Source organism: Musa acuminata, chromosome BXJ2-8, assembly GCF_036884655.1.
Source record: "Musa acuminata AAA Group cultivar baxijiao chromosome BXJ2-8, Cavendish_Baxijiao_AAA, whole genome shotgun sequence".
In the NCBI taxonomy this organism is placed as follows: domain Eukaryota; kingdom Viridiplantae; phylum Streptophyta; class Magnoliopsida; order Zingiberales; family Musaceae; genus Musa; species Musa acuminata.
The window spans coordinates 50,278,743-50,301,248 of record NC_088345.1 but is presented as its reverse complement, the minus strand read 5'-3'; the positions used below and the strand labels follow the sequence as shown (position 1 = coordinate 50,301,248).

The 22,506-nt window shown below is 38.2% G+C and overlaps 3 protein-coding genes, 1 long non-coding RNA gene and 1 pseudogene across 6 annotated transcripts; 3 read left to right on the top strand and 2 right to left on the bottom strand.

Annotated features, from left to right (window-relative positions):
- Positions 1 to 521: 521 nt before the first annotated feature.
- Positions 522 to 2,443, top strand: LOC135620052 (heat stress transcription factor A-5-like). The gene is made up of 2 exons (XM_065122647.1): positions 522 to 860; positions 1,050 to 2,443. The coding sequence occupies exons 1-2, from the start codon at positions 630 to 632 to the stop codon at positions 2,094 to 2,096; spliced, it is 1,278 nt and encodes a 425-aa protein (XP_064978719.1). The 5' UTR covers positions 522 to 629; the 3' UTR covers positions 2,097 to 2,443.
- A 509-nt stretch (positions 2,444 to 2,952) lies between these two features.
- LOC135620053 (uncharacterized) lies at positions 2,953 to 6,755 on the bottom strand. Of its 3 annotated transcripts, none has more exons than XR_010489612.1 (4): positions 6,337 to 6,755; positions 4,470 to 4,873; positions 4,226 to 4,295; positions 2,953 to 3,897 (listed from the first exon to the last, which is right to left on the bottom strand). It is a non-coding gene; the product is annotated as an uncharacterized LOC135620053 (long non-coding RNA). The 3 variants fall into 3 exon arrangements; XR_010489611.1 differs by having other exon boundaries at positions 2,981 to 4,295; positions 4,470 to 4,586; positions 4,674 to 4,873; positions 6,337 to 6,754; XR_010489609.1 differs by having other exon boundaries at positions 2,953 to 4,295.
- Positions 6,756 to 7,831: 1,076 nt separating this feature from the next.
- Positions 7,832 to 13,598, top strand: LOC135620051 (probable magnesium transporter NIPA2). The gene is made up of 9 exons (XM_065122646.1): positions 7,832 to 8,371; positions 8,470 to 8,684; positions 8,924 to 8,980; positions 10,704 to 10,794; positions 10,879 to 11,039; positions 11,245 to 11,372; positions 11,452 to 11,589; positions 12,445 to 12,537; positions 13,065 to 13,598. Exons 2-9 carry the CDS (start codon positions 8,558 to 8,560, stop codon positions 13,221 to 13,223), a joined length of 954 nt encoding a protein of 317 aa, XP_064978718.1. The 5' UTR covers positions 7,832 to 8,371; positions 8,470 to 8,557; the 3' UTR covers positions 13,224 to 13,598.
- Positions 13,599 to 15,100: 1,502 nt separating this feature from the next.
- On the bottom strand, positions 15,101 to 17,087 carry LOC135620049 (uncharacterized). The gene has a single exon (XM_065122645.1). The coding sequence runs from the start codon at positions 16,597 to 16,599 to the stop codon at positions 15,475 to 15,477; it is 1,125 nt and encodes a 374-aa protein (XP_064978717.1). The 5' UTR covers positions 16,600 to 17,087; the 3' UTR covers positions 15,101 to 15,474.
- A 1,406-nt stretch (positions 17,088 to 18,493) lies between these two features.
- Positions 18,494 to 21,937, top strand: LOC135620048 (autophagy-related protein 101-like; annotated as a pseudogene).
- The last annotated feature ends 569 nt before the right edge of the window (positions 21,938 to 22,506 follow it).

Genomic DNA, 22,506 nt, shown 5'->3' with positions numbered 1-22,506 from the left:
ATATCTCATATATTTTATACCAATAATTTTTATTTAATTCTTTAAATCAAAGTGATCTTACAAAAAAAAATAAAGGCTATTTTTAAGTACTAAAAAATTGATATGTTTTTAATTCATAATTAATGATGATTGATTTGGGTTTATTGGACAGATGCAAAGGGAAGTGACAGACATATGGGCAGTATATAAATATTTGAAGTAAATTTTTGGGGGACAAAGAGGGCATTTCAAAATTGTATAAGGATAAATATGTAAAAGCACGTTGCTCTTTTATCGGCCACAATAATGTAATTCGATTTTGAATGGTTATGATATGAGTAGGATGAAAGGTTTATACCGGTACGATATATGGATTGATTCGGATCGTAACACATCGGAAGGTATCAGTGCGACGAATCCTTTATATTTTCACATCCAAATTTATTCGTAAAATTGCTCATTTTATTTTTATTATTCAAAATGTTACTTTAATTAGATATATAATTTGCTTTATGTAATAAAACCGGCCGTCCGAAGAATAGGAGGAGTCCGCTCGAGCCCGCCCGCGTTGACGTCTCCGCGACTTCGCTCGCTCTCCCTGCGCACCCAATCGGCGATCCGCAAAAGCACCGGAATACCCTAGAAGAGAGATGGACGGCGGCGTCCCCGTGGGAGGTAACGGAGGCGGTGGCGGTCCGGCGCCTTTCCTGCTGAAGACGTACGAGATGGTGGACGACGCCTCCACCGATGCCATCGTGTCTTGGAGCTCCACTGGTGCGAGCTTTGTGGTCTGGAACCCTATCGACTTCGTCACCAGCCTGCTTCCGATGTACTTCAAGCACAACAACTTCTCCAGCTTCGTCCGCCAGCTCAACACATACGTAAGGAAACCAAACTTCAGCCCTTCTTCTCGCTTTGTTTTGGGAATCCAGTTCTTGGGTGTGATGTTTTAGGTCCGATGTCAAGATCGAATCTTGGGTTATTGTTCTTCGAGTTGATATACTTTGTCGTCGATTATCCTCGGAGAAAATGATCATGATTTGGAGTCAAAATTGAATCTTGATGTGTAGGGATTCAAGAAGATCGATCCGGAGCGGTGGGAGTTCGCGAACGACGACTTTGTCAAGGGTCAAAATCACTTGCTCAAGAAAATTCACCGCCGCAAGCCCACCCACAGCCACAGCCATCCGCCGGGAGGTGGGCTTGCTGACGCCGAGAGGGTTGCGCTAGAGGGCACGATCGAGCGCCTCAACCAGGAGAAAGCTGGCCTCGAGGATATTATCCAGAAGTTCATGCAACAGAAGTCGGGAACCGAGATCCAGATCGACGATCTCGAGCGGAGGTTGGCCGATATGGAGCAGCGGCATCTCAAAATTCTTGCTTTCGTCCAGCGAGCACTGCAGAAACCTGAGCTTATGGCAAATCTCATGAAGATGGCGGAAACCTCGTCGATGGACATCTCGGTCATCCATAAGAAGAGGAGATTGCCACCAGATTTGGATTACAGCAATCAGGCTTCGGTGAACAACTTGCGTGCTGATCGTAATACCTCTACCAATCCCGAGAAGGGGTACATACTCGATCAGGACTTCTGTGAGAAGCTAAAATTAGAGTTGAGCTCAGGTATTCCAGATGATAGTCTGATAACTGTTGTCACTCACAGCTCCAATGAAGATAATGACTGTGGTCAGGAGCTGGAGTGCCTCCCTTCCACACCTGAGACATTGCAGCTCTGTGGAACAGGGGCACCCCTTTGTTCAATAAGGAATGCTGTCTTTGTTAGGGAAATTGATGAAGATGATGGGCTCTTTCCTTGTCATTTGGGTCTAACACTTGCATCATCTGCAATGGAAATAGATGGTGGTAAATTTTCAAGTAGAACTCCAGATTTGGTGGATCAAGGGGCAGATCATGCCACTGATCTCAAAACATCCAATACAGCAAGAGAAAATGATCTTACTATACCAGTCGTGACTATTCAAAGTATGGTGACCCAGTCTACTGAAGCCAAAGTCGTTTCCTCACAAGAGGTTCCACCTAGTAATGAAGCATCTGCAGTTCATATACCGGCGAATGATGTGTTCTGGCAGCAGTTTCTGACTGAAAGGCCAGGTTGATCTGATGCAGAAGATGCGAGTGCCCGTCTGAGGCAAAATCTTTATGATGAGCAAAACGAGGAAAGCATGCCAGGAAATGACAATGTGTGTGCAGTGTGGAGCAATTAGGTTGACACTTACAAGCTTCCTGAACCAGCTTCTCTTGTACCATGTCTTTGTAATATAAGTGCTTCATTCACTGCAGATTGACATGAACTAATGGTGTGCTTCAATGCAAGGAGAGTGGTGGTTACTATAAACCTATGACAATGCTCATGTTGAAGATGCGATTATTCATCTTTATATATCTTGTCTTTGTATATAATGGGAGAAATATATGAAACACACATTTCCAGATGTGTTTGATATTTTGGACTCACTGTGCATGGTCATTCTTATTTAATTTTTTGTTTAATCAGCAAAATTGATGATTGTTTCTGGCTACATAGGGGCAAAGTTGTAATGTGAACATGAGTTGGTGCAGATCCAAATAGCTCCATGTTCATGACCACTTGAACATGAGCTATACTATATTTATGCCTCAGATCCATCAACTAATTATTCATTATGATCATTTTTAAATACATATATAATCATAGTTATAATAAATAATTTTTTTATTTTTTTTTATCATATTACTGAAACATCGGTGAATAATGTCGATAAATGGATGACAGATTTGGAGATAGTCACTAATCACCCTTTCAAGCTTTACCTGTGTTGTAAGAAATCACACAGCTAGAGTGACATCAAAATCATGAACTAACCCTTTCACAACCACAAAACAGTGACAATACATTGAGTTAGAAACACCAATGTAGATTTACTCATGGTGGCACGGTATATGTAAATACCTGATTTGTGTGCACAGGATGTCTTACCAACTCTTCTTTTGGACAATCAAAGAAACAATTGAACTATATTACATAGTTATAGTCAAACCTTTTTATGCACATTTCAAAAGGGAATGAAAAAAAGTTATGGATATGGAATTGCTATCCATGATGAAGATTCTATTCCTCTAATGCATTTGCCCACCACCATGACACATTCCCCTCACCCTCCCACTACAACAGTGTGAAGTGAAGAAATTGGTTGCTGGCTCTTTATTCACTGGCCACAAAGCCAAAGCAGGTGGAACAGCTGACATCTCATTAAAGCCTTCCACTCACAGAAAGAGAGAGAACACAGAACACAACTCTGAGATCTCACAACCAGGAAGAAGAGATGGCAAAGCTCAGCTCAGGTTTCACTGTGGAGAAGAAGAGCCTGATCCTCTGGCCATTGCTTCTTCTTCTCCTTCTCCTCCTCCCAGAGCAAGCCACTGCAAGTGGGATGATGGTGAAGCTGCCCTGCAGTGGAAGAAGAAGAGGTCAGGGGTGCCTGCTGGAGCATGGGGTGGAGATGGAGATGAGCTCGGAGGAAAGCAGGAGGCTGTTGTGGGCTGTCACTGAAAAGAAGTACATCAGCTATGAGGCTCTCAAGGGGGATGTGGTGCCTTGCAACAAGCCTGGTGTCCCTTACTACAACTGCCATGTCTTCCCAAAGGCCAATCCCTACAACAGGGGCTGTCAAATCATCAGTGGCTGCAGGGGTGACAGCCCATAGAAGGGAGGCCAGACCTGCTGCAATTCAAGGTGTGAAGCTAAGCCTTTAATCTCACCTTTTTGCTCGGATTGTAATAGCTTCCTCATTGTAGTATAAGCATGAAGTGCTTAGATTGTTATGTCATGTCTCCAAGGAATATAATTGTTTGTTGGATATTACTGCAAATTTAATCCAACTACTAATATCACCTGACATGTTCTTGAAGTAAAGCTGCCTGTTTGTACAATGAACCAAAATTTCTTCAGAAGAACAATCAGAAAGAACCTTACGAGACATACATAGATACAAAAGCAAAGTGGAGAATGCACAGATTTAGGGTCAGATTCTGCAAGTCCCATTGTAGTTCATCCTGTGTGTGTTTTGAAGGATTCTAAATGTATTAATCACATGATTCAAGTTATGCATATCAAATTCTCTCTCAAAACTCAAAAGCAGGAATTTATTCTGAGTATTTAACCTCCAATAGTGGCATTTCTGGAACTATCAAATAAGCTACTAGTAATTTGAAAACTACCAAAATATCTGGAATTGATTAAAGGTACCCTGTTTCATATTGATCGGGCATGAAATTGGTTTCGATAGAAGACTTCCAGATTTGATCCAATTGATATCCTGCACCAAGGGGAAAGTAGAACACACATCACACAGTGTCAAGCATTTCCAACAAAAGTAATATTCTTAGATAAGGTGTTAATTCTTGAAAAATCAATGCAACATAAGTTAACCAGCAAATCAGATGACTTGGTCTGTGAGAAGTCACATAGATGGAGAGGAAATGGAATTTACATTGGATTATATTTGTTGTCAGCATTATATTACATCAATCATCCTGTACATTCTTTGGATCAGCAGATATAGTTTCTTTATTTTCTTCAACTCAACTTTCCTCCCTCATCACCAACACTGTATCAACAAGACCAGAATGATGTCAGGATTGATATTAGATTGGTTATACCGTGGATAAGATTAGCCTTGGCAATTAAGTCAGACCGTAGAACGAGTTGATATGTAAGACGATATCCGCAACTGCAATTACATGGTCCCCATTCAGCTTATGATTCAGCCCTTTGTCTCCGCGCTCGAGCCCCCCAAGATAGGTTGCCTCCTGAATCCTTATTCACGCTCCTCCTTTTCAACTCAGCAAGCTGATCTTGCTGATGGATTTTCCAACCAGGTCTCTCCTCCAGTTCCTGATAGAAAATGACTATGATTTAACATATAGCACACACATGACAAAATCCCTCAAAGGACTAATTGAAGAGCAGTAAGGATTAGAAACAAGGATTACTAGTTGTAAAATTTAAGAAAATCAATTACATGAAGTGACAAAATGAACTGTACCTGTCAGGTTTAGCATCACAGGAAATGAAAACAAGGAGGTTACATGTGTATTTTGAAGGGCCTTGTTGCAAACAGGTTTTTCCAAAGTGAAGAAAAACAAATACAATAAGCATAAGAGAATGCTGTTCTCTCAAAAAGAAAAAAAAAGTGTCAGATATAGTTGTGAAAGCAAAATCTTTGAACAATGAAAGCATGAAAAACTTGAAAGAGAAAATGAAAAGTCATCCAATAAATAGGCGGGTTACATGTTCGGAATGGGATTGACAATGTAACTTTGATCATCTAATTTTCCATATTCATCTGCAGAAGATAACCTTAAATATCAAGTATCTAGCCCTTAATCTGAGATCTATATTCATATATGCACAATGCAATGGTATAGTGGAAACCAGAAACCACATAGCTACCTTATCACCAGTTAACCAGCGACATAGTGATGTTTGTATCTCTATTACTGGATAAACAAAATTTCTTTGAAAAATAGTGCTTTGAACATTAGGTCGAAACACGATTCTTTAATCATTAACCGGAAAGATCTTGCAAGGAAAAGAACAACCATCTTATGAGTATCATGTTGGATTATACTCCCACTATCCACACTTGCAATTTTAATGTGAACAATTAAGAACCATTAGGATGAACATAGAAAAAACAAAACTCAAAATACAAAATAAATAAATAAAACACTATAAGAAGACATGAAAATCCTGATAAAAACCAAGTTAAGAAAAGTCATATGGCAAAGTAACAACAAAGATGGATTTTGGAGACAAGGCTCAAGATGCTAAACTATGTCATGGTATTCACCTAAAGAGTACAAAAGGAAATATTGTGAAACCTGTTCTGGGCTCTCATGACAAACTTTCCACCAAACAGCATAACACTAAGATAGTCGAAATAAACAATAAGCCAAAGAAAAGAAACATAATATTGTAGCAATTTCACTACCTTTACATAATATCAATCTAGGCAAAAAGAAGACAAATTTAGAATTTAAATCCTAAAGAAACTAATAGAGAATCAATCAACTAGATAATACGACATGCTTAGAATAACTTAGCACAAACATTTCAATCTTGCTATCAAGTAAGATCTAACTTTGAAGAGATTTCACACCACAAATCACTCAATTCTCAGTAAACACTTAAGTGTCTGGAAGACCACAATCCTCGATTTCAACAATAAACGGTATCTAAGAAGAGTAAAAAGTCAAAAAAAAGTTAGCAACTTGAACAAACTACACATACATCGGAATCGAATTTAAGCGATTGAATCCGACAGGGAACCCAAAACCTATCTCGAGATTACCGACCTCATCAACCCGCCGCCCGGTGGAGAAAGCGAGAAGCAACGCCTGCGGGGGTCCGAAAGTGTCTCATAGGCCTCCTGCACCTCGATGAACCGCCAGGTGTACTCCTCCGCACAATCAGGCGGCAACACGTCCGTATGGTACTTGCGGACCATCTGCTTGCACGCCTTCTTCACGCCGTCGAAGCTGCTCCGGGCCTTGGCCTCCTCCCCGACAGCCGCGCGGGTGCGGAAGGCGGACGAGGACAGCCGATGCCACCCGCCGCCCCCCGGACACTGGGGCAACCGGAAGGTCCCACTGCCACCGCCGAGAGGGGGCGGTGGTTGACCGGAGCGCGGTGTTGCCGTGCCCGGGGACTCTCCTTGCGCTCGTCTCCTCTGATTGGTTCCCTTGCCCTGTTTTGTGTCGGGTATTTATGTTGCCTTGAGGGCTCTAATTTGCCAATTTATTCCTTCATACTATTAATACACGTATAAGTCCTTCAAACCTTATTTATTTATCCATTAAATATAATAGAAATGATGAAAATTGAATTATTGAGGACTCTAATTTGCTAATCGATTCCTTCAATTTATTTATTTTACATATAAGCTCTTCAAAACTTATGGAATTATGGATAAAACTGTGATGATTTTCATCTTTTTATAGAGATATAAATGTGTTCTTGGAATATTTTTTCGTGTTATATTAAAATTTCTATTAAGGAAATGAGGAACGAATCGAAGAAAGTGATAAGGGGCATTTTAAGTATTTAAATATTTAAATATTATTTCAATTTTTTAGTGATTAATCTGATTTTATTAAAATTATATATATATATATATACATGCTATTATTATTATTATTATTATTAATTTTAAAGGGGTAAATATGCTATTTTTTAATGTTAAAAGGATAGATACTTAAAATAAAGATACATATACATATATACATACTATATTAGATTTTAATATAATAAATATGATATTTTCAGATATTAGAAGTATAGAATATTATGCAATTTCATGGAAAAAAAATTCTTTTTTATTTTTTTTTCTAAAAGGTACCCTTGAATTTTTAGGTTTTTCGCTTGAAATATCATTTTTTCCTACAATACCCTAAGTATTCTTTCTCATCATCCTATCATCTATGTTTTGTCATGCGGTCTATCATAAAAAGGAAAAAAAAATCAAGAAGAATAGAAAGTAAGACGAAGGCGAAGACGAAGTGGACCAAAGACATTTAGAATATTAGAGACATAAAAATATCAAATACCAAATAAGAAAATTAGTAATTAAGAATATATACCGAAAAAAAACTTAAAATGAGAGGCTAAACTTGTCATAAAGTTTAAAGGAGTAAATATGTTATTTTTATTTATTATAAGGACAAATATGCAAGGTAAGATCGTTAAGTTGTAAATATGTTATTTTTAATTATTAGAAGGACAAATATGCAAGGTAAGATCACAATGATCTATTTAGTTATCGAAGACGAGAGAGAGAGAGAGAGAGAGAGAGCGAGAGAGTGAGGTTACGGCCCGCGGCGCTCGGAGCGTCCATCCGCCTCTTAAATCTTGGAGGGGAGTCATTTCGTTGGTACATAGTGTGGGCTCCGGACCTTCGAAGGGGGCTATCAACAATCCAAATCCCAAGCATTCGAATCCGTCGCGCCGTCCTGATCCGTTTGATGTGCGCTCGAGGCGTCTCCGATCCCAAAGTTTGGATCTTGTCATGTGGTTCCTTGCCCAGAAAATGAGCTCCAAATCGCCCTTTTCCCCTGCTTTCGGCTCTTCTGGATCGCGACATTCTGTTTCCGGGGTTTGGTGGAGGCAAGCATGAACGTTCGTATCCTTGGCACCGTTCCGGATCAGCTTGTTAGGCGTTTGAGCCGTTCCTGAACCGGAGCGCTATATGGTTCCGATCTTTGTTATCTTGTTGCGGAGAGAAGACGGGAGGGATCGTTTCTGGTGCAGCCCAATGTTCGTGATCTTCTATCGCTTGAAGAACATAGAGCCCATTTCATACACGGGCGTTTGATGCGATTTTGTCGTTCGAAGGTAAATTAAGCTTCGACCCTTTTCCGTTTTCTTAGTGAACGAAATCAGATAAGAACGCTTCTTTTTTGTGGAACCCGACATATGTTCTCTGTTCCAAGGACCTTGTGTTTTTTACGTGGAGACACTCGGCAACATTTTGGTTCTTTTGTTCGTGCTGTTTGGTGCGTTGGAATTCAGGCTTCTGCAATGGCCATGTCTGCTGATAACATTCGGGGCTTTGCGCTGGCACTCTCCTCGAGCGTTTTCATCGGGTCAAGCTTTATAGTGAAGAAAATAGGTTTGAAGAAGGCGGGGATGTACGGTGTCAGAGCAGGTTGTGCTCTTTTACTAAATCTCCTTTTGGTTCTGCTACCTTGCATCATGATTTTTGGTCTTCAAATTTCTTCTTTTGTATAAATAATGGATTTGCGCAGCTAAAAATATGCTTTGGGGTTAAGAAAACCTAATCTTTTGGATACAAATAGCACAGGAGTTGACAGTTCGAGATAACAAAAGTGCATTATTAGTTTCAATGAGCTTGAACATGTAATTCAGTTGTTTTTGTTCTTTAAGGATCTGGAGGGTTCTCCTACTTATATGAGCCTTTTTGGTGGCTTGGGATGATCACCAGTAAGTTCCATTATGAGTATTTCATTTCATTTACTCTTCTCATTTTCTTCGTTCCTGGTTATTTAATTCTGCACCTCTCTTTTGTTCCATACTATTAGTACTTGTGATAGTATTGGTTCTTTTCACAAGTAATAAACATTTCTGATAAAGGTATTGCCATCATTTTAGTTGTTGAAGTGTTAGTAGAAATTTACAAGTTGATTTGTTTTGGTGCAAATTTTAGCTCCCGATAGAAACAGGGATAGAGCAAAGAGCCATTAGTGCACTATCAGTGCATTAAACTTTCAGGAGGATGCAGTCCATATCTATGGGCTGCTCCTTTTGTTGTAAAGTTTATTGTATCAGTATGTTTATATTAAAACAATATCATCAATATGGTTGTATTTGTGTTTGCATGTATATTGACAAAAAGAGACGCATAGATAGATAGTAGGGAAAGAGAAAGAAGAGGGAATGGGATGAATTCTAGCAATGTAATGTAGGAAGAAATGAAGATAAATGTGAAGACTACAGAAACCACTAACAAGGGGAAGGTGAGGACTTCTTAAAGAGAACAGGATACGGTGAGGACGAAGAAAGAATGGTATGAGATGAGTTAATACTGTGGAACCTGAAAAAGGAGCTTTTTTTTCTTTTGTCTGTTTTAGATTAGTTTGAAGTTTTCTGACAATTTTCAGTACTTCTTATCAAGTTTTTTTTGTTCTTGATTGGATAATACCCTTCGACTTTGACATTATACTTATAAAAGGCCATACTCAATACGAAACCTAAAAGGTTTTGTTGAAGCTTAGGCCAATTCTGAACACCAATAATAAAATTTTAATATTTTCAATTTTATTTTCTTAATATTATTTAGTGTTTTCTTATCAATTAGATCATTAATTTTAGCTTGTTTGTCATGTTTTATTTAGCAATTAGCATCTCTGCAGCAATACTGTGATAAATGATAATTGAAGTAAGATTATTCAATGCCTTGCCGATGTTATTTGTTTCTGTAGACATAATAGCTTGTTTAAAGAAAAGACTATTAGTATTTGTTGCATCAACTTAGTCGGTATAAACAAAGTTTAAGCAGGTTGTCTCAAACTTAAATGGGCTGCACATGTTTTCCTTTCTCCATGGCCAGTGTAGCTTAATCGCAACTACTGCAACCTGAAATCAAATAGAATCAAATTATCCTAATAACCAGTTTACCGCCCAATTTATGCATTAGCATTGATTGCCTAGAGACCAAATCTCACCTGCAGTAGTAGATATTTATATTGAGTAGGTTCTAGCAATGTATTACCTATCTTATAATAATACGTTTCTGATGTAATTGGGTAGATAGAAGTAAAAACATCTCAGGAATATTTTCTTGTCCTTTGAGTTCTATCCTGACAGGGTCATTGATAACTGGAGGATATCTTTTGTTTATCCTGTCTATAAAAATTATAACCATATGAGGGATTGTAAATACATTGTACCATAATATTTTCGTAATAGTTGATATAACTCTTGTCAAATCATCTTTTGCCATAGAGATGTTCAATACTGATGAACAGAACTTATAGCTTTAAACTGATAATTGCCACCTTTTATTAAAAGTTTCTGTCTTTTATGTCATGTCCTGGGATAAATTTGTAACGCTGTTCTTACTCAGTCAAAATTAGTTCTTCTTGAGCTCTTTTATCTCTCATTTCTTGCTCAATTTGATGTGTTACTTTGCTTCTTTTTCTTTCAGTGATTGTTGGTGAGATAGCTAATTTTGCTGCTTACGCATTTGCTCCAGCAATACTTGTTACTCCTTTGGGAGCTTTGAGTATTATAGTCAGGTACCACACGTACTACTCTCTTAGATATGTCCATGCTCAATAATTGCTTGATCCCTCTTTCTCCTTAAATCTATTCTCATGCAGTGCAGTGCTAGCACATTTTGTTTTGGATGAAAAGCTGCACGTATTTGGTGTCCTTGGTTGCATTCTTTGTGTTGTGGGATCTACAAACATAGTTCTACATGCACCAAAGGAGATAAACATCGAGTCAGTGAAGCAAGTTTGGAACCTAGCTACAGAACCAGGTACCAAAAGTAATAGTTGCCACTAGGAATAACTACATCAACTTTTTATCTTCTACAGTGATATGTCCAGTGCAGACTTGAACTATATCAGTGTGAACATAATCGTAACTGACACTGATGTATAATTTGTCCACATGTTTCCATCATGCCATGTAATTTTTTGTCACTTCTGTAACATTCTGACCAATGAATTTTGTTTTTACAGGGTTCATTGTTTATTCATGTGTAGTTGTCATTGTGGTACTTGTCCTAATTATCCGATTCGCTCCACGTTATGGTCAAACACATATGGTTGTATATGTTGGGATTTGTTCAATGATGGGCTCTCTGACGGTATGTTCAACTACCTTCACAGCTAGATTCAATCTTAATAAAAGAAAATTCATTTTTTATTGTTTGTTTGTTTACACAGGTTATGAGTGTCAAAGCATTGGGCATTGCCTTGAAGCTCACATTTTCTGGAATGAACCAATTTGTATTTGTTCAGACTTGGTTCTTTACAGTTGTTGTGGTAATTTGTTGTCTCCTGCAGTTGAACTACCTGAACAAGGTAACTTGTCTGTATTCATGCTAGTCATTCGTTATGTACATTTAGAATTTCTGATGATTAGGAAAAAAAGGATATTGTTCTCATCTTTTCGATGTGTTTATATATACATGCGGGCTTCAACACGATCTCCATTTGTATTAACAGACTTGGATCTACAAGAGACTAAAGAGGTCTTAATGAAATTTCTTTTTGTTGTTTGATTAATAGGAATAAATCTCTGAGGATCAAGAACTATGGGTTGGAAGAGTGTGGGAGTTCATGTAATTTTTCACATTGTGGAAAGCTTTCCAATTGATATTTGCTAAAACCGGTTACTTTTTATGAAATTGTCAGAACTTGATTAAAGCTGTTCTATTGAAATCACAAAACTGTTTCTAAGAAACCATCTGAAAGTGAGCTTCAGCCATGACTTGGTCCTGGACCTGACTGAAATTGAACTGAAATGAATAAGATTTTATCTGTTTCAACTGAAACAACAACCAGAATGCAAATTTTATAATAAAAAAAAATCCAGGTTGTACTTGGACATTTGTGGATGATGACAAACCAGACCATTTTGCCACTAGAAAGCCCAATTATAGTTTTGTCTGATAAAAAAAATAGTGTACTTTTGTAAAAGGATTTCTCATTTTCAGTTGGAATCTCAATTTATCTAAGGCATACTTGAATACGTATGCTTATATTTATTTTTGTTTATGAGTTTGTACTTGAGTGACAAGGATCTTATTTAACTTTTGACATCCATGCGCGCATAGTTAATGATAGGATTAGAAAACTATGCAGTCATTTGTATGTTTTTAATCTCTCTAAGTGCTTTGAAGTTCTAGGATATGCTGATATGCCTATGATTTGCAGGCTTTGGACACTTTCAACACTGCGGTGATTTCTCCTGTCTACTATGTGATGTTCACGACTCTCACTATCTTTGCTAGCATGATCATGTTTAAGGTAAAAATCTACTAGACAAACTTATTTAAACCTTGTTTCAATGCCCCTATATTTGATGCTAATGGCTTTTACATATCAAGATACCTGAGTTTTATGAATGACAAGTTAACAATGGAGTTAAAATCATCTACTTCTTATATGTGTTATTATGTTCTTGTTTCTTGATATGACTTATACTGCAAATTCTTTTTCTAGAGACATCTACTTTATACTGACTTTTAGGGAAAAACTGATCAGTATTCGAGACGAAACTCATATATAGGGCTGCCATAATAGCTCCATGTCTGTGAACAGCTCAAACTCGAGTTTTGTTTGAAATTCTCTCTTGTTTAAGAACAAAGGTGGACACCTTTAAATAAATCTCTTCATCTTTTAGCTAACCCTTTTGCTAATTATATTCTGACGAAGTGCTTTTTCTAGACATTTAAATATAGTAATCACTTCACAGAGTTCAGACTTCAGACATTAACAAATGGCTGCCTTGGGCACAGATCAGCCAGGCTTTACCTAATTTCTGTTGTTTCCAGGACTGGGCTTCACAGAATGCATCGCAGATTGTTACGGAGCTTTGTGGGTTTGTTACAATTCTTTCAGGAACTTTTCTTCTTCATAAGACAAAGGACATGGGAAATTCTATGAACAAAGAACCAATTATATTTTCTGAGACAGAACTCTCACACCACTAACTGCATTCAATCATACTTGAGTCTCAGATTCGTTTCAGACACATGTTCGGATTCCAAGCCTTGTGCCTCCGCACATGACTTATTGGTGAAGTTAATCCAGCAAAATGTAACAGAAAGCACACTTCCAAGGACTCAGATCATGATATCTGGAAGTGAGTTTCAAAGTTTCCCAGATAAATTGTGCAGAAAAGGAAGTCCGAGGATAATCCTTCTGAGAATTATTTATCAGGCTACAGGAATCTTGAAGAGAAGAATTGCTAATACTAATTTTGTGATAATTAGGTAATTTTATGTTTTTGTACATGTGAAGCACATCTTGCAACTGATTATATAAAGCAAAATGAAGTAAATGATTTTCCAGCCTTTATTTTACAATCTTTAGTTTGAGGTCAATCCATTTTGGACTTCATCTTTTATGATGTTTAACTTATGGAACTATCATGACCATAGTTGATCTTCTTTTTCTCTGTTGTATGAAATACTATTAAATGATAACAATAATAGAGATTAGTAATGTGTTAAATCCTGCACTGTCATTTATATTGTAATCGGGTTACTCAAATAGATTGGAAAGTGGTGATTTATCAGAAAAAAGATCCTTATCTTAAGTATGATGTAATGGTTGGCTAGTCTGTATAGTCAATGGTGAACCTCATTGGATCTTCTGTAAAAGCATTAAATCTGCTCCTACTGTGGAGACACAATGAAGCAAGGATTGATGGCAATGGCTGTCAATTGATGATGCTGCTGCTGCAGTTCATGTCCTTACCAAGGTGTATCTTGTGTATCCCATCTTCAACAGTGGAAATTAGTAATAGGTAATCATCCTCATGATCAAACAATAGAGCAGGGGGAAGACATTGATAGCCATTAGACACCAACTGTCCTGCTCCAACATTGAGGTTGTTTGGTTAGTAGTAAAGCTGTTCCCATAATGCTTCTATAAGTAGGACTGCAGCTTTAGTTTTCATGAGGAAATGTCCAAAGGGGATGAAGTCAAACAGAGGGCTAAGTCACCCATTTAGCTAGTACTGAAAAAAGTTGTGTTTTGCTGATTAAGAGATCAGGGACCAAGAGAAATGAAGCAGGGCTATGATGGTGGAAAGTGCTGGACCTTGGACTGTCTTTTGTCCCTACCTAGACATAGAGATAGATAGATAGATAGATAGAGAGAGAGAGAGAGAGAGAGAGATGAAAAAGTGACCTGTTCTGGTAGCTAGTCACTTTGATGTCCTATAATCACGTAGTTAAAGCTGGTATCTGATGCTTCCCAAGAGACAATGCATGATGGCTGGAGATAGATAGGTTATATATATGTACAGAGAGAGAGAGAGAGAGAGAGAGAGAGAGAGAGTACTCATGTGGGTGGTTGGTGGTGCCATGGGCATCAATCATTTCTGGACAAGGTTGTCCTTGATCAGAAATTTTTTGGGCAACTGTGTCAATTGTTACCACCGATGAGGTATGCAATCTTGTTGTATTGTGATTAAGAATCAAGAATACATAAGCTGAAGAACATCAACTGGTACTCTCTCTTAATGTTCACAAGCCATTTGACAATAGAAGAGGGAGATGATTTTGATGACTTCTCAATTCATGGTTAACAGTTATTAGTCTCATTCACACATAGATTTACCCAAAAAACTCATCAAGAAAGAGATGTTTTCTCCAATTTTTTTTTACTTTGGTCACCTGTTCTTGAGATTCCTATCTCCTTATTCACTCACCTGTTTACGGAATTCTAATATCCGATAAGAGTAGTTTTATTTGCGAATCTTTCTATCGACAGTCAAAATCTTTACCCGTTATTTTTTGTTTGATGTCTCAGGAAATTTTAAGATGTTATTCCATACTGCATTACATCTAAAAAAGTACAGAAAAAAAAGTTGGCAATGACAATATCTCATGAAAGAGAGCATTTCTGGAACACAGATGAATTGCATGAAGGAAACATCAGCAACAGACTTAGGTACCATTTCTAAGAGCAACCAAAATCTTCTGTAGAGAGAAATGGCATTCTATGACTATACTTCCTTTTTACAAACTCCACAGCACCTTCAAGTGAGGATCACTAGAACACAGATGAATTGCAGGCAAGAACCATCAGTAGCAGACTGTGGATGCTGCTTCAAAGTGCAATCAGATCTTTTTTTAGAGAGAGAGTGAGAGAGAGAGTGAGAGTGAGAGTGAGATTCTCATAACTGTGCCTCCTTTTAACAGTCTTCACAAATTATTTCTTCTGAGCTAGATTTTATGCTTTGGTGCTCTTTCTACTACCCACATGGAACATCCTCATTCCTTTCAGAACTTTAGATATCTTCATCAGATTTCGTTTCCCCATTCCCAGATTCATCTTTCCAGCTGATAGCTTCAATGCTTGAAGGCAGCACAATTGCCCAGTTGTTGCTTCCTCTTCCTCGTCCTCTTCCTCTTCCTCTTCCTCTTCTTCAAGCTCCACTCTCCTTGCTTTCTTCTCCTTCTTCTTGGTATCAGTCTCACTAGCATTGGCCTCGTAAGCCTCCCAGAGTAGATCCATCTCTTCGCCACCTTCCGCCACCTTTCGTTCCTTGCACAGCTTGTACGTCATTCGTTCCTCGTACAGCTTGCAAGCCAGCGTCCTCTTCCACTCTTTTTCCTTCCTTATCGATCCATAACTCTGAAGCCTCTCGATGGTCATAGATTCTGTTAGATGCTCTGCTCTGTCTTCGTCCCGGTTGGGCTCTGCAAACTCCCGATGTGAGCCAAGGACCTCTCGAGCATTCGGCATTCCTTTTGCTTGTGCTTCAGTTGCCCTGCATTGGATTCCGGTCCCAGAATTGGCTACCTGGTGCTCACCATCTGTGGCGGAAATGCCCAAAGCGACATCAGTAGGAGTCTCCTCCAAACTGCTTCCTCCGCCCCCAACAGCAGAAGCCAAACACTTCTCCTCTGCTTCTGGATCTGAACAAGCATCCTCAAAGAACTCGCCGAACAGTGCTTGCGCGGCACTCTCCTGCGAGCTTGGACTGGCATCATCGATCGATGAGAGAATTATCGACGCAAATTGGTCTAACAGGTCGATCCTCCCATTGCCATGGAGGTTGTCCTTTAGAATGCTGAGGACAATGCAGCAAGTTTTACCGACGAACTCGGGTGGCGCCGCAGGGGGCGCCTCATCGAGGTAGGGGGAGATGGTAAGGAGAACCAAGAGGAGGACTACGGTGGAGAGGAGGAGAGGAGAGAGGAATGAGAGTAACTGGGCAAGGGAAGGAAAGAAGAAGAGCAGGTAGGCCAAATGCAATGGATGAGAGGTCAAGAAGGTGCAGAAGGAGAGGAAGTCATCCAAGAGGATGGCCAGAAGGAGACCGGCATTGCAAGAAGTCCATAACTTGGACATGCCTTCTTCTTCTTCTTCTTCTTCTTCTTCTTCTTCTTCTTCTTCTTTCTCTTACCTTTGTTTTGGAGTTTGGTGGGGAAGAAAGCAGAAATGGAGGAATGAAGAAGAAGAAGAAGAAGAATAGAGAGATCAAAAGATAATTGCTGGTGTTTCCTTGTATTCCTTGTGGGGTGTAGTTTTGGTGTGACAGGAAAAAGCTACCAAAGATCAATCCTCCACAGGGATAGTGATGTGAACATGGCCACAGTTTCTTTTTCTGCCTCCTCAGATTGGGCCATTGCAGGAATCACAGTGATTGCTAAAGATAATAAGGGTGGAATTAGGAAAGAAGATCATAACATTTTTGAGACTCATCTATCTAAATGCCTGGCTTAGTGGCTGCTAAACAAGAGGATGGAGTAGAGAGAAGATGAGAGATCAGAGTGTGTGTGTGTAAAAGTGCTTGTTGGAAGCACATGCACATGACCATCATTGAGGTTGGCTCACTGTAGTGGGTTTGTCCTTGAGCTCATGCATATACTTTCTGTGGGGAGTCCTTTGCTCTTCCTTTAGGACTCACATGTGACCCTACATGTCCTCCACTTTTTGTGGGATTAGATGCTTGAGATCATTCCTCCATTACTGCAACCACCTTCTCCTTAACCTCTCCCTCTCTGGGTTCCCAATAATGCTTGCTTATTGATGCTGCATCCTCTGTTCAGTTCTGTGTGTCAACATGCTGCATGCATTACTGACTTTACAATCTTCTTTAGCACTTTAATGAATGATCAGATTGATTGTTAGATTTCACCTGCACATCTTTTGAAGATGATTGTTACATGCAACACTCACTAAGAAAGCTATTCACTGCCAAAGGAATTCAATCTATTATATGCAAGAAGATACTTTGTAGGATTAAGAAATTATGTATGGAATTGCTAAATAAACAGTCTAAAAGAGGATTCAATGTACTTACACAAAAGCTTTCACCATCAATCTTCCTTTTCCTCTCCCTCTCCTTTCTCTCTCTCCCTTTTGTTTTCTTGCTGCAGAAGGGATCACTGTCACATATTGTGTTTCATGAAACAAGGTATCCAATCTTAAAGATGACATACTTTTTCTACCAACCTAAAGCAGCAAGATATCCATTTGCTTATCATTTTTGAAGAAAATTCATGTCCTAGATAAAATATAAAGGTTGGAAAGAAAAATTAGCTCTACTGATATTGATTCATATGTCCCTAATTCAGTCTCATAATTAAACTTTATTGCTTCAACATATCATAATTAAGTGACAAAGTACATTTTTATTTTTATTTCTTTGGAAAAAGATAATAGTATAACTATCAAGACTACAAAGAAACCTAGTCAAATCCATTAGGTTGTCATGATTCGATTATATGAGATCATTAACATATGTTATATTATGATTTATGTTCTAATTCCATTAAGATTAAATCTCCCCATCTACATTCCTTGTGATAACAAACATATAAAGAGAAAATTAAGGTTAATTACTTTTAATTGTAATTAATATTAGTAGTTTGAGCTTATATATATATATATATATATATATATATATATATATATAAAGTAGTCTTAATGTTTTTATTATTATAATAAATTGAATTACTGAGATTAAGTACAAATATATGTAAAAGTAAAACTGAGTCATTTCGCCTTCAATAAATCAACCATATATAATTCAGTGATACATCGGATTTTGTGATTCCCGTCCTTTATGAATTTGGGACCCATTAGTAACTCAACCATCTAACGGGTCGAGTTCTAAGGATCCGTAAGCGGGTAAATAATTAGGCCATTTAGCGGATTGAGGATTCCGATCCATATTATCGGGTCGGATTTGTGTCATGGAAATGGGTTATTAGGCCTAATAAACCCTTTATAACAATAGCCATTATTTTTCCCTTCTCACCGTCGACGGCCTCTCCGCTTTCTCCTCTCGCTCGCCCTTCTGCAACCCTAGAATCGCCACCTGCGCCACCACCGAAATCCCATCTTTCTGATCCTTCCGCCACCGTTCTTTCCTCCGATCTCGATCCCTTTGCGTGTCGCGAAGGGGAGGTTCCATGAACTGCGAAACCTGCCAACTCAAGGAACTGGTGAGACCCTATTTTCCGAAATCCTTTTGGCCCTTGTTCGTTTCATTCCTAACCTCATTCTCGAGTAGCTTCGAGTAGGTTCGCATATACCGATCCTCGTTTCTTTCCTCTTCTTCGTGTAATTTCAGGGGTGCTTAGTAGCTATCGCTTTAATTACTTGTTGACTATTCTTCGATCATTAATACCAGTTGGTGGTGCCGACAGAGATACAAGATGTGCTGCGTTGTAAGTTCAATTATTGCTTATGTTAAACAGTGGAATTTGCATGACTATGATTAGGATGTGTAGCATTTGTCTTTTACGATTGTTAGTCTTGTACAATCAGCTGATTACCATGTAGTGGCTTTCTCACCGTAGCTATTTTTCTTGCTGATGCATCGTGGATGCCCCTGTATGTAGACGTCAGGCATGTGATAGCCGTGCGTCATGCTGCACAACACGTGCTACAAATGCCAACAACCTATGCAATGCTGACTTATAGTTCATGTGCGCACCTTGATACGAATGATAAGTTGGTCTGACTTTGCCAGATTCCTAGTTTCGTGAGAGAAAAAGGGTAAAATGTAAATTGTTATAGCTTAGGAAGGTCTAGCACTTGCATATACGTGCAATTAAAGGAAAATTCGGTGTCATTTCAATGATTTAGGTAGGAATTCTTTTGTATTTGAGAATATCAAAGTTACTTTCTAGATTTCTTGGGAAACTAAAGATTTTAAAGTGAGCGAAAAAACAATGCAATGGTAAAAAAAGGTTAATTGCAAAGATATGAAAGTGCTCGACCCTTACGCTATATGAAAATTTACATTTTTTATCCATGAGATTTTCAATTTGACATGGTCACACCAATTTATCATTCATATAGAAGTTTATGTGGTGCCATGTCATAAATATACAATTTAGTTTTCCGATTTTGCAAGGAAAATATAAGGCTAAATTCTTCAGTCCATGGTTTCGCTGTTTTTAAGCTCACTTTTCCAAAATTAAAACAACTTTAGATTTTCCTGTGCTCTGAATATTAAAAAAAAAGGAAAATTGTAAACATACTATTTTTTGTTTATTTATTTATACTTGAATCATTTCATCATGGAATAAACTTTCTACAAATTTTCTTGGAATCAGAGTGGTGTAAACTATTTTTAATCTCTAGTTTTGCTTATGCCTTTTTTATCATGTATATTTTTTCTGAACTTCTGAAACAAATGCTGGAACTGCTTTAGCATTCCGGACCATGTGGTTATCGTGTGTATACTGCCTGTGACCTTTGATCTTCAGCAGTTGTCTTTATCTGTTGCTGATTTTTGGACACCTCTGCATATATTTATCAGTTCCTTTTGTGCAGGCATATTGCATACAATTATCTTCCATAGAGCATTAGGACTTGTTCGGCCCAAGGATGTTGAGTGTGAACACTTCGAGCTCACCTATGTAAGTTGTTTGCCTTATAACAGAAGCTACTTAAGATGTTGAGTTGTAACCATATCTGGCATATGTTGTTGCATTTAGTGTCCCATTTGGATTTATTTCTTTATGTTTGCTTTCTTTCAATTTTTGTTGTGTATGGTGTCATAATGTGGCATCATCATTGGACACCCTTTCTTAACTAGGTAGCATATATCCAATTATCCATAGTTTATCAGTCCAAGTTGTCATGACCTTCTCTTTATGCACATGACCGGATTCTGTAGCTAACAGTCAATCCACAAGTTTTGGCATGCATTATTATTGACTTGACAACCAAGAAAATTGGGCATGCCTTGGTGCTGTTTGGTGTGTTGCTTCTTTATAAAGTGTGCTGTTAGTTTATGGTTTGCGTTTGACCTGTAAAAGACTGCCAGTCTGTTGCATTTGCATTGGTTTTGTCTCCGTTGAAGTTCTTTGTTTTGCGTTTATGTTTCTGTTATAGCCATCTTATCCTGAAGCTTTCTTGCAGGTTCGTTGTGGAGATCATGAGATTGAAAAGAAGATAGATGAAAAGATTGACCAGTTCATTGGTTGGGTAGAGAAACATCCAAACAGAAAAGGCCAGGTTTATGCTTTTATATTATCAGATACCTATCGGTACTTACAGTTCACAGATGATGCTAGGACTCTATTTTCATTTTTTTTAGGCTGATACGTTCATGAAATTTTTGCTGGTGCAGGTATGCTTATCTTTTTACGAGGTCAAAAACAAGCATGCAACATGGTTTGGGAACAAAATTGAGCGCCTTTATTGGGAGCAATGGTATATCAATTTACATGTGTGAAACCCTAAATCTCATGGTAAATCTCATTATACCAAAGCACCCATAAGCACTGGAGGTAGTAAGGCTCTTTCTCTGAATTTGCCAATTTTATCATTATTTTATTATTTGATAATCTAACCTTCTATATATCTTATGATCTTAGAAAATGCATCTGAAGAGAGCAGTTCGAGACATGCTGCCTTAGAGTCATCATTATGTGAAGTCTTGTTTCAAATTATAAGATTTGCTGATGAGAAAAAAGACCACATTCCAACTGTACAAAACTCTGAGATTATATCATTTCCATTTGAGATCTCAACTCCAAGGTTGCTTTGTCCGGACACCATTCTCTATGTCCTAGTAGCCACAATGCTTGATTTAGTGCATTAAGTGAATTAGATTCTACACAACTCGATCTCCAGGTAACACCTTTTCTCAACATGTTCCACAGTTCATCAGACTCCTCTTTTGGTTGGCATGCTGATGTGCTTAAGAGGATGCTGCAGACTGGACATCCTTCCATGCTCAGTTGACTTTAAAATTATGCAGGTGTAAGTTGCATACAGTCATCCTTTCATTTCTTAAAATGTTTATTCATTTTACAGAAACCATTGCTGCTTAAAATGTCATGGTAAATTAATATCAACTACTTCTCTGAACCAGGTTTATACGCCGTGGCGAATGAAGCTGAAGAGAAGGGGCATTTTGTCCATTGATCTTGTACATAACCCTTGGACAGGCCTATTAAATCCTCATCATTTGTTGCAGTTTCCTGAACTACATCTAAGGCATCATGGCAGACTACAATTGCCCCTGCACTTCAGTGTGAGTATCAATGCCAACTTAAAATGTGGCTAACAAGTTATATCATGATATGCACTACATACTTTTGCTCAAATGTTCATTCTTCTGTCTCGGTTGCTCGCCGTGTTTCATATTGCTCTTAACTTGTTTCATCTGCAAGTTTAAGTATGACTTTTCGTGCACCAAATAGGGTTCTTTAACTGGCCATGTTATGTGCTTCTATTCTCTCGCTGAACTTGCATCAGGTCTGCAACCTGTAATTTTCATATTCTACAATTGAGTATTGGCTAGTGATCAACACTCATGCATTGGTAGATGACAGTAATCTACAATAAACATAGCTCATTCTTGGCATGTACGAATTTGAATATTTTATTGGATCTAGTAAAAATCATCTCATTGGAGATATATACAAGATAGTTGTTGCTGTTCGCTTGGTTGGGCAGTTAAAGGCATCCTAGGTGCATCCCTTGGGTCCCTCCGCCATGTGGGATCTGCTGCACTATCTGATCACACATAAAACTAATGCATGTTACTTTAAAATGTACTATTTATCCCTATTGAAGTGAAACAAAAGAGAGTGAGTAATTTGTCACTTAGATGTATCCATATATATGTAGCAAAGGAAAACATTTGTTCTAATGTCCATCAAGATGAATCTTCTTCAAGTTTAGTGATTGCATTAGAATGATTTGCATTACCCCAAAACTTGGTCATGGGCACTGCCAAGGCTTTCTGGTTCCATCAGTGCAATCCTTTCTCTTGCATCTTCATCA